At 40.7% G+C, this 12,554-nt stretch overlaps 1 protein-coding gene across 1 annotated transcript in view; it reads right to left on the bottom strand.

The window, feature by feature from the left end:
* LOC144784226 (vomeronasal type-2 receptor 26-like) overlaps positions 1–12,554 on the bottom strand; it is a 195,774-nt gene that overhangs the window by 52,004 nt on the left and 131,216 nt on the right. Inside the window, exon 5 of the mRNA XM_078662876.1 lies at positions 5,128–5,251. Within this exon, the coding sequence (XP_078519002.1) occupies positions 5,128–5,251 (124 nt within the window). The remainder of the gene's footprint in view (positions 1–5,127; positions 5,252–12,554) is intronic.

Raw genomic sequence — 12,554 nt, 5'->3', positions numbered from 1 at the left:
ATACACCCCATTTCACCCCACCACCACATCTTGTCTTGTCTAGAGCCAACAGTTCTGATGTGATAAAAGACCTTCTGCCTCCTAACTCCTCCGACAGAAAACCGGCAGCATGGCTGGCGCTGGTCACCTCCGGGGCACAGACGGGCGCAGACAGGCTTACCGTTGGCGCGCCACCGGCACGCGTCCACGGCACGCGTCCGCTGCACGATGGCAGCATCCGGTATTAAATAGGAAGTGAGGGCTAGGGGAGGAGTAACAGTTAGAGCGCTAACCTGTCCACGGGCCCGCTCTGACAGACGGACACCGTGGAAACAAAAAAAGAATTACAGGTAGCAGCGACTAGCAGAACATGATTTAATATACAAATGCCAATATTTTAAAAGCACATACAATATTTAAATATTAGCAGCCAAAAATAAGCCTCCTGCACACCACTGTAGCCAAAATGTAACGCTATGTGACGTCATCAGCAGTGCATTGACAGGGCACAAGTTATAGTTCGCTGAACTAACTATAACGGGGGAATTTCTCTGGTTTTGGATGAGTGAAATGTCCAACTAACTATAACTTTCCCTAAAACCTCTGTTTTTTTCAGTGAATTTCTAGGGTTTTTTAAATGCCAATTTCTAACTATAATGTGCCTGAATTCTATGTTTTTTTCAGTGAATATATATATATATATATATATATATATGGTCAGTGACATCGCTGATGAAATCACTGATGACATCTCAAATGACATCACTGATGACATCATCAATGTGAGAACTTGATGCATCTTCTCACAACCTAATATAACCTTTGAGACACCCACTCTAAATTACAGACTGCCATTCTCAAAACTAAGGGTGGGTGTAGTTGGCGGAGTACTACTATGCAGAATTCCATGAACTTGAACAAAAACTTTGTGAATTCCGCAACTTCGCTCCGCCAACAGAGACCTCATATATTTTTAGTAAAATAATAAGTATCTCTGTCTTTACATGCTAAAATGCATATAGTCATTTCACAAAAGTGAAAGTGATAATTTAGCAAGCAGTGAGAGGTGTGATGATTTTGTGATCCTCCCTAACATAGGGAGAGAACCAAGCAGATGCCTTGAAAACAAAGAGCACATCTTGCTGAACGATTCAGTGATGGTCTCATCCTCTTAGGACCACCGCAAGCACAGTTATTATGGGCAAAAATAAAATCCCAACCAAAGGCCCTGCAAAGTATTATGGGACAAGATTAACAGTGGGCAGTGAATATTATAGTATCCAATATCAAAATAATTCTACAAAGAGCTGCAGTTCAACTCGTCATTACTAGGTGTTCCTCACGAGTCAAATGCAAAAGCATTCAATCAAGCTGCAGTTCAACTCGTCATTACTAGATGTCCCTCACGAGTCAAATGCAAAAGCATTGAAATTATTACATCAAGCTGCAGTTCCACTAGTCGTTACTAGATGTCCCTCACGAGTCAAATGCAAAAGCATTGGAACCCTGAGCTGAGAGCTAATACTATAAATTCTTCAAAGAGCTGAACTGCAGCTTCATGAATAGGTTTCAATGCTTTTGCATTTGACTCCAACTTGACACACTCAAGATGTCTAATATTAGACCTCAAAAAAGCCTTTGACTTCCTGGGGTGTGAGTTCCTATTCACCGTCCTGGCATGATATGACCTTGGTGACATGTTCACCCACATGGTTAGGCTGTTGTACACTGAACTGACCGGGTGGGTAAGAGTAGGCCCATATATATCTGAATCAATCTCAGTGAGGATAGGGACTAGACAATAGTGCTCACTGTCCCCTCTTCTCTTCTCGCCAGCTATAGAGCCGCTAGCAGAATCTATCTGTACCGAGGTGGACCGGGGAAGTCCCCTAGGGGATGGCATTCACACAATCCCATTGTATACTGACTATGTCCTGGTGTATATTAGCGTAATCCACTTGATTTCTCTGTGACTAGTGCATAGTTTAGGAGACTTTGCCTCCTTATTGGGACTGAAAGTTAACGCCACAAACTCATGTTTATATCCCTTCAACAAGGCATGCCAGGACCCGGCGTGTATCCTTAATGGGGCATGTACAATGGAAAGTGGACACTTTCTGGTATCTGGGTATAAGAATATACCTACTGGATGGTAACTGGGCAGAGCACTGACCACCGTCCGTTTCCAAATGTAATTTTGGGGCAAACTCCCACTGTCAGTGACAGGCCTGGTGGCCCTCATCAAAATGATGATCCTCACCACGGTTCCTATACTATTTTGCAAACGTACCACTATACATCCCCCGTCCTTCTTTCTTCCCCTTGAGAAGACATTCAGAGACTTTTTATGGGTCAGTTCTCGATACCAGGTGGCAATTAGGAAACTCTACTTGCCCATCGAAGAGGTAGGTCTTGCGTCCCCAAACATGGAACAATATTACCTAGCGGCACAGCTGCAATGGGTTGCAAGTTGGCTTTCCGATCACCAGCTCTGTGATAGAAGCGACTACACTACCACCTTGTCTCCTGACTGGCCTGACAAGCCTGTTTCACCCTTGTGCAAAAGCGAGACCATCGGAGGCACTGTTCCTTATCATGGTATACAGTTGCTACCAAAGAAGTCTGTATATCACCCGTAATGTGACCCTATATGCACCTGCTTTACCACTGGAGTGAATACCTAGAGGACATGTAGCAACTATAGCTGTGGAGCTGCATGGCTGTTGGGAGGCGGGATTCAGGACATGGGATACTTGTACCGGTAAGGTACCCTTATCCTATATGAAGTGCACAGGTTGCATCCAGGCCAATTCCTGTTACACCATTCACTCTCGGCTGCCCTTGCCTCCAAGTGGGGGGACTTGACCAGTGAGCCACCAACACATCTCCTCATCCAGTACCCACATATAATGGGGTGAGGCAGACATCTCACGCAGTGTTTTGCCGCTTCCCTGAGACAGCATACTGCCATCACACTGGTACCACTTGGACTTCACTGGGAGGGAGACCTACACTGCCCACTCATGGCCCCCGAATGGGCCTCAGTGCTGTAAGGCCCTATGCATACCCCAGGAATCTGCACCAGCAGCAAATACAGTACTACATTATGCAGAGAGCATATCTCTTGCCCGCTAAAGATAACAGATACATTGCGGAATAGATGCCGCTTGGCCCCGTTGCCGCCTTACTGATGAAGATCTGTAACAAATGGTGTGGGAATGCTCCAGCGTACAGAGACACCAGAGGGAAGTAGCAGACACCCTTTCCCAATGCATGGATCGCACCCTTCCCTTTGAATGGATGACCTATAACCTCCACCTCTATCGTAGAAGCCAAAAACATAAAGTGAGTTTTAGGTTCCTGGGTGTGGGATTTGTGGTAGCTAAGAGATTGATAACCAGGAGGTGGAAGGCTCCTGTACTACCTCACATTGTAGTGTGGAGGTGCTCCATGTTAACAAGGGCTAAAGCAGAGAGTGTTGCACTACGATGAGAGGGAACTCTAGGCATTTGTAAGACCCCACTTGCTACAAGCTGGGATGTGGTACTGATTGAGCTGCAAAACATCCACAATTCAGATATAGAGGCTCTGCCCTCGACTAACAGTACCGCTTAGGAACGTACACTGAAAGGCGTAGAGTGATGGTGAGGGGGATGTGGATCTGAGATAATAGCTAGCGGACATGGTCACGCATTACTCAAGGCTACCCCTTGGACACAGACCAGACTCCCCCTTTATACGCGACAACAAAAGGGACACATTGAGTAAGGGGATCAGGCAGATCTCCTGTTTTATCACACAACCACCTGTTATGTTTAATGTTGTCTGTTTCATTATAGCCCACCTCCCAGTTAACAGACCACTACATAGCAGACAATTACAGAGCACTAGCGATTGATGTGTGAGACACATGCACACACAGCAGTCATATGTGCAAGTTGCTGACAGGTACACGTATCCATTCTGATTGAACCTGTATCACTATATACTCACTATTAATGTACAAACCAAATGGCTATGACAAAAAGTAATGCAAACTGTCTATGTCAGTATTGTTAATGAAAACCTAATAAAACAGATTCAAACAAAAAAAGAATGGGGCACCCCATACGATGTTAAGAGAAAATCTCTTTATCCTAATATTCAATGGAAGAAACAAAAAGGTGTCACCAAGTTGTCTCACAAACCCAGTGAACCTCCTGATTGAATGAATGTTGCAATGGTAAATCTACTGAGGGATCAATCAATCACCCACACATTCATGTCTTGACCGAAGCTCTTGTATCAAGGGCAGGGGATGTATGACGTTACAACGCATACATTTACAACGCCTACCTTTACATCGCAAGTTTTACAACGCATACCATTACAACGCATACTGCTTTTGGGCGCTGGATAGTGAATAGTTTAATTTACTATTCCAACTCCAGTCCCCGTGGATAGTAGGGAAGGTGTTGGATAGTACATTAAACCTATTCCCTATCCTAGAGCGCCCCCCAGTGCAATGCGTTGTAATGGTTTGCGTTGTAAAAGTTGCGTCGTAAAGGCACTGCGTGGTAAAAGTTGCGTTGTAAAGGTTGTTCACCGATAAAATCAGGATATATATACCCAGAGCAGATCATGAAATACAACTGTAAATAGGAGTGACCCTGACGTACCACAGTCTAGCAGGAAAAATAAAATGTCACACATGAGCAACCAGTATGAGGATCTAATCCAGCATGCAGCCTGCTAAAGTTAACTTTCCTCTTAAAGGAACATTCCCAGAAGTTTCAGTTCAGGAAACATGTTTTATCTTTCTTGAAATATCTTACTGTGATGGCGGTGACCAGGAAAATGAGGACCTGGTTCATCTTTCGCCTCAGTGTAAGCGGGTCTTACTCCTGACTTAGGTGTGACTCTCTCCTGAACTTTGAGAAATATGGCATAATTATGCTACTAAAACTTCTCTCTGAATCCTGGGTGCAGGTGAATAGTTAAATGACAGGGTTGGCCAACCACCACATAGGACCCCAGCATGGACTTTCATTTCAAACACATCTCAGGATTCTCTCATTTCAGAGTCTTCTGCAATTGTCTTCTAAATGTATGCAAATGTTTTACTGACTTTTTAATTTTTTGGGATAGGCATTTCATTTTAATATTTACCGCTTGTGTTGGTCATTTCTCCTTCAGGGCAGAGAGTGCAGTAGTAGCAGCAGATGGGCTTTTCCTTCTGAAGAACCTTCCTGTATCCAGGAGGGCAGCTCTCACTGCAGCCAGAGCGAGGGATCTGAGGAAGAAAGAGAGAGAGGGCCCATGTGATAACATGTCATGTTATAATAACAGAGACTTGTCTCTTGGCTGTTCCTTCAGAAGGACTCTCCTGTACCCAGGAGGGCAGCTCTCACTGCAGCCAGAGTGAGGGATCGCAGGGTGGGAGAGACAGAAGGCATGTGGGAGATGAACATAGAGGGTGAAGACAAAGGGCATATGGGATTAGGAGCCAAGGGGCATGTCCCCACAGCTAATGTGAAGGTTTTATTTGACGTTTGTAGCACCATTCTGTACCTGGTCAGGCAGCAGCGGCTTATATAAAAATTAATCTTAACTTGAACCCTTCCACAAAGGAACTTGGAGCACATCCCAGCTTTCTACAGCCGAAAATAAAGCCAACCACTCCCACCATACCATTTTCTGGAGGGTCAACTTTAAAACTTTATTTGGAAACAGTTTTATGTATTTGTCACAAATTTTTCATGAATTTTGACAGGTTCCATGTTCACTAGGGACACAATGCACCATTCAATTGAATAACTGTTTTTATTATGATTATATAAACTATTGGTATCTTCATCCTATATTGAGTTGTGTACGGTTCTTCTCCTTCTGACATCAATTTAACCCTGTAATTCATAGCGATTGCACATAATAATATCATGATCCTTTATACACTCCTGGTCGCCACAAGAACCATTGTTTCTGCATTTAAAACTCTAAATAAGAGCATTTGATCAGGAATAAATCCTATTATGGGAGAACAGGAAGGAGAGTAAATCATCTGCCAAACTCTAAATAAGAGCATTCGTTCCGGTGTAAATCCTATTATGGGAGAACAGGAATCAGAGTATATCATCTGACAAACTCGAAATAAGAGCATTTGTTCAAGTATAAATCCTATTATGGGAGAACAGGAAGGAGGGTAAATCATCTGCCAAACTCTAAATAAGAGCATTCTTTCATGTATAAATCCTATTATGGGAGAACAGGCAGGAGAGTACATCATCCGACAAACTCTAAATAAGAGCATTCGTTCAAGTATAAATCCTATTATGGGAGAACAGGAATCAGAGTATATCATCTGACAAACTCTAGATAAGAGCATTCGTTCAAGTATAAATCCTATTATGGGAGAACAGGCAGGAGAGTATATCATCTGCCAAACTCTAAATAGGAGCATTCGTTCAAGTATAAATCCTATTATGGGAGAACAGGAATCAGAGTATATCATCCGACAAACTCGAAATAAGAGCATTCGTTCAAGTATAAATCCTATTATGGGAGAACAGGAAGGAGGGTAAATCATCTGCCAAACTCTAAATAAGAGCATTCTTTCATGTATACATCCTATTATGGGAGAACAGGCAGGAGAGTATATCATCACCCGACAAACTCTAAATAAGAGCATTCGTTCCGGTGTAAATCCTATTATGGGAGAGCAGGCAGGAGAGTATATCATCTGACAAACTCTAAATAGGAGCATTCGTTCAAGTATAAATCCTATTATGGGAGAACAGGAAGGAGGGTAAATCATCTGCCAAACTCTAAATAGGAGCATTCGTTCAAGTATAAATCCTATTATGGGAGAACAGGAATCAGAGTATATCATCCGACAAACTCTAAATAAGAGCATTCGTTCAAGTATAAATCCTATTATGGGAGAACAGGAAGGAGGGTAAATCATCAGCCAAACTCTAAATAAGAGCATTCGTTCCGGTGTAAATCCTATTATGGGAGAGCAGGCAGGAGAGTATATCATCTGCCAAACTCTAAATAGGAGCATTCGTTCAAGTATAAATCCTATTATGGGAGAACAGGAAGGAGGGTAAATCATCTGCCAAACTCTAAATAGGAGCATTCGTTCAAGTATAAATCCTATTATGGGAGAACAGGAATCAGAGTATATCATCCGACAAACTCTAAATAGGAGCATTCGTTCAAGTATAAATCCTATTATGGGAGAACAGGAAGGAGGGTAAATAATCTGCCAAACTCTAAATAAGAGCATTCGTTCCGGTGTAAATCCTATTATGGGAGAGCAGGCAGGAGAGTATATCATCTGCCAAACTCTAAATAGGAGCATTCGTTCAAGTATAAATCCTATTATGGGAGAACAGGAAGGAGGGTAAATCATCTGCCAAACTCTAAATAGGAGCATTCGTTCAAGTATAAATCCTATTATGGGAGAACAGGAATCAGAGAATATCATCCGACAAACTCTAAATAAGAGCATTCGTTCAAGTATAAATCCTATTTTGGGAGAGCAGGAAGAAGAGTATATCATCTCCCAAACTCTAAATAAGAGCATTCGTTCCGGTGTAAATCCTTTTATGGGAGAACAGGAAGGAGAGTATATCATCTGCAAAACTCTAAATAAAAGCATTACTACAGTTATAAATCCTATTATGGGAGAAAAGGAAGGAGAGTATATCATCTCCCAAACTCTAAATAAGAGCATTTGTTCTGGTGTAAATCCTATTATGGGAGAACAGGAAGGAGAGTATATCATCTGCCAAACGCTAAATAAAAGCATTCGTTCAGGTATAAATCCTATTATGGGAGAGTAGGAAGGAGAGTATATCATCTGCAAAACTCTAAATAAGAGCATTATTTCAGGTATAAATCCTATTATGGGAGAACAGGAAGGAGAGTATATCATCTCCCAAACTCTAAATAAGAGCATTCATTCCGGTGTAAATCCTATTATGGGAGAACAGGAAGGAGAGTATATCATCTGCCAAACGCTAAATATGAGCATTCGTTCAGGCATAAATCCTATTATGGGAGAACAGGAAGGAGAGTATATCATCTCCCAAACTCTAAATAGGAGCATTCGTTCCGGTGTAAATCCTATTATGGGAGAGCAGGAAGGAGAGTATATCATCTGTCAAATGCTAAATAAGAGCATTCGTTCAGGTATAAATCTTATTATGGGAGAACAGGAAGGAAAGTATATCATCTCCCAAACTCTAAATAAGAGCATTTGTTCCGGTGTAAATCCTATTATGGGAGAACAGGAAGGAGAGTATATCATCTGCCAAACGCTAAATAAAAGCATTCGTTCAGGTTTAAATCCTATAATGGGAGAGCAGGAAGGAGAGTATATCATCTGCCAAACGCTAAATAAGAGCATTCGTTCAAGTATAAATCCTATTATGGGAGAACAGGAAGGAGGGGAAATCATCTGCCAAACTCTAAATAGGAGCATTCGTTCAAGTATAAATCCTATTATGGGAGAACAGGAATCAGAGTATATCATCCGACAAACTCTAAATAAGAGCATTCGTTCAAGTATAAATCCTATTATGGGAGAACAGGAAGGAGGGTAAATAATCTGCCAAACTCTAAATAAGAGCATTCGTTCCGGTGTAAATCCTATTATGGGAGAGCAGGCAGGAGAGTATATCATCTGACAAACTCTAAATAGGAGCATTCGTTCAAGTATAAATCCTATTATGGGAGAACAGGAAGGAGGGTAAATCATCTGCCAAACTCTAAATAGGAGCATTCGTTCAAGTATAAATCCTATTATGGGAGAACAGGAATCAGAGAATATCATCCGACAAACTCTAAATAAGAGCATTCGTTCAAGTATAAATCCTATTTTGGGAGAGCAGGAAGAAGAGTATATCATCTCCCAAACTCTAAATAAGAGCATTCGTTCCGGTGTAAATCCTTTTATGGGAGAACAGGAAGGAGAGTATATCATCTGCAAAACTCTAAATAAGAGCATTACTACAGTTATAAATCCTATTATGGGAGAAAAGGAAGGAGAGTATATCATCTCCCAAGCTCTAAATAAGAGCATTTGTTCCGGTGTAAATCCTATTAGGGGAGAACAGGAAGGAGAGTATATCATCTGCCAAACGCTAAATAAAAGCATTCGTTCAGGTATAAATCCTATTATGGGAGAGTAGGAAGGAGAGTATATCATCTGCAAAACTCTAAATAAGAGCATTATTTCAGGTATAAATCCTATTATGGGAGAACAGGAAGGAGAGTATATCATCTCCCAAACTCTAAATAAGAGCATTCATTCCGGTGTAAATCCTATTATGGGAGAACAGGAAGGAGAGTATATCATCTGCCAAACGCTAAATATGAGCATTCGTTCAGGCATAAATCCTATTATGGGAGAACAGGAAGGAGAGTATATCATCTCCCAAACTCTAAATAGGAGCATTCGTTCCGGTGTAAATCCTATTATGGGAGAGCAGGAAGGAGAGTATATCATCTGTCAAATGCTAAATAAGAGCATTCGTTCAGGTATAAATCTTATTATGGGAGAACAGGAAGGAGAGTATATCATCTCCCAAACTCTAAATAAGAGCATTTGTTCCGGTGTAAATCCTATTATGGGAGAACAGGAAGGAGAGTATATCATCTGCCAAACGCTAAATAAAAGCATTCGTTCAGGTTTAAATCCTATTATGGGAGAGCAGGAAGGAGAGTATATCATCTGCCAAACGCTAAATAAGAGCATTCGTTCAGATATAAATCTTATTATGGGAGAACAGGAAGGAGAGTATATCATCTCCCAAACTCTAAATAAGAGATTTCGTTCCGGTTTAAATCCTATTATGGGAGAGCAGGAAGGAGAGTATTTCATCTGCCAAACGCTAAATAAGAGCATTGGTTCAGGTATAAAACCTATTATGGGAGAACAGGAAGGAGAGTATATCATACCCCAAACTCTAAATAAGAGCATTAGTTCAAGTATGAATCCTATAATGGGACAACAGGATTCAGAGTATATTATCTGACAAACTCTAAATAAGAGCATTCGTTCCGGTGTAAATCCTATTATGGGAGAGCAGGAAGGAGAGTATATCATCTGCCAAACGCTAAATAAGAGCATTCGTTCAGGTATGAATCCTATTATTTGAGAGCAGGAAGGAGAGTATATCATCTGCCAAACGCTAAAAAAGAGCATTCGTTCCGGTATAAATCCTATTATGGGAGAGCAGGAAGGAGAGTATATCATCTCCCAAACTCTAAAAAAGTGCATTCGTTCCGGTGGAAATCCTATTATAGGAGAGCAGGAAGGAGAGTATATCATCTGCCAAACGCTAAATAAGAGCATTCGTTCAGGTATAAATCATATTATGGAAGAACAGGAAGGAGAATAAATCATCTGAAAAACTCTAAATAAGAGCATTTGTTCAAGTATAAATCCTATTATGGGAGAACAGGAAGGAGAGTAAATCATCTGCCAAACTCTAAATAAGAGCATTTTTTCAGGTATAAATACTATTATGGGAGAACAGGCAAGAGAGTATATCATCTGCCAAACTCTAAATAAGAGCATTCGTTCAGGTATAAATCCTTTTATGGGAGAGTAGGAACGAGAGTATATCATCTGCAAAACTCTAAATAAGAGCATTATTTCAGGTATAAATCCTATTATGGGAGAACAGGAAGGAGAGTATATCATCTCCCAAACTCTAAATAGGAGCATTCGTTCAAGTATAAATCCTATTATGGGAGAACAGGAATCAGAGTATATCATCCGACAAACTCTAAATAAGAGCATTCGTTCAAGTATAAATCCTATTATGGGAGAACAGGAAGGAGGGTAAATCATCAGCCAAACTCTAAATAAGAGCATTCGTTCCGGTGTAAATCCTATTATGGGAGAGCAGGCAGGAGAGTATATCATCTGCCAAACTCTAAATAGGAGCATTCGTTCAAGTATAAATCCTATTATGGGAGAACAGGAAGGAGGGTAAATCATCTGTCAAACTCTAAATAGGAGCATTCGTTCAAGTATAAATCCTATTATGGGAGAACAGGAATCAGAGTATATCATCCGACAAACTCTAAATAGGAGCATTCGTTCAAGTATAAATCCTATTATGGGAGAACAGGAAGGAGGGTAAATAATCTGCCAAACTCTAAATAAGAGCATTCGTTCCGGTGTAAATCCTATTATGGGAGAGCAGGCAAGAGAGTATATAATCTGCCAAACTCTAAATAAGAGCATTCGTTCAGGTATAAATCCTTTTATGGGAGAGTAGGAACGAGAGTATATCATCTGCAAAACTCTAAATAAGAGCATTATTTCAGGTATAAATCCTATTATGGGAGAACAGGAAGGAGAGTATATCATCTCCCAAACTCTAAATAGGAGCATTCGTTCAAGTATAAATCCTATTATGGGAGAACAGGAATCAGAGTATATCATCCGACAAACTCTAAATAAGAGCATTCGTTCAAGTATAAATCCTATTATGGGAGAACAGGAAGGAGGGTAAATCATCAGCCAAACTCTAAATAAGAGCATTCGTTCCGGTGTAAATCCTATTATGGGAGAGCAGGCAGGAGAGTATATCATCTGCCAAACTCTAAATAGGAGCATTCGTTCAAGTATAAATCCTATTATGGGAGAACAGGAAGGAGGGTAAATCATCTGTCAAACTCTAAATAGGAGCATTCGTTCAAGTATAAATCCTATTATGGGAGAACAGGAATCAGAGTATATCATCCGACAAACTCTAAATAGGAGCATTCGTTCAAGTATAAATCCTATTATGGGAGAACAGGAAAGAGGGTAAATAATCTGCCAAACTCTAAATAAGAGCATTCGTTCCGGTGTAAATCCTATTATGGGAGAGCAGGCAGGAGAGTATATCATCTGCCAAACTCTAAATAGGAGCATTCGTTCAAGTATAAATCCTATTATGGGAGAACAGGAAGGAGGGTAAATCATCTGCCAAACTCTAATTAGGAGCATTCGTTCAAGTATAAATCCGATTATGGGAGAACAGGAATCAGAGAATATCATCCGACAAACTCTAAATAAGAGCATTCGTTCCGGTGTAAATCCTTTTATGGGAGAACAGGAAGGAGAGTATATCATCTGCAAAACTCTAAATAAGAGCATTACTACAGTTATAAATCCTATTATGGGAGAAAAGGAAGGAGAGTATATCATCTCCCAAACTCTAAATAAGAGCATTTGTTCCGGTGTAAATCCTATTAGGGGAGAACAGGAAGGAGAGTATATCATCTGCCAAACGCTAAATAAAAGCATTCGTTCAGGTATAAATCCTATTATGGGAGAGTAGGAAGGAGAGTATATCATCTGCAAAACTCTAAATAAGAGCATTATTTCAGGTATAAATCCTATTATGGGAGAACAGGAAGGAGAGTATATCATCTCCCAAACTCTAAATAAGAGCATTCATTCCGGTGTAAATCCTATTATGGGAGAACAGGAAGGAGAGTATATCATCTGCCAAACGCTAAATATGAGCATTCGTTCAGGCATAAATCCTATTATGGGAGAACAGGAAGGAGAGTATATCATCTCCCAA

Source organism: Lissotriton helveticus, chromosome 10 (assembly GCF_964261635.1).
Source record: "Lissotriton helveticus chromosome 10, aLisHel1.1, whole genome shotgun sequence".
NCBI lineage: Eukaryota > Metazoa > Chordata > Amphibia > Caudata > Salamandridae > Lissotriton > Lissotriton helveticus.
Note: the sequence above shows the minus strand (reverse complement) of the source record. Positions and strands in the feature narration are given on the sequence as shown.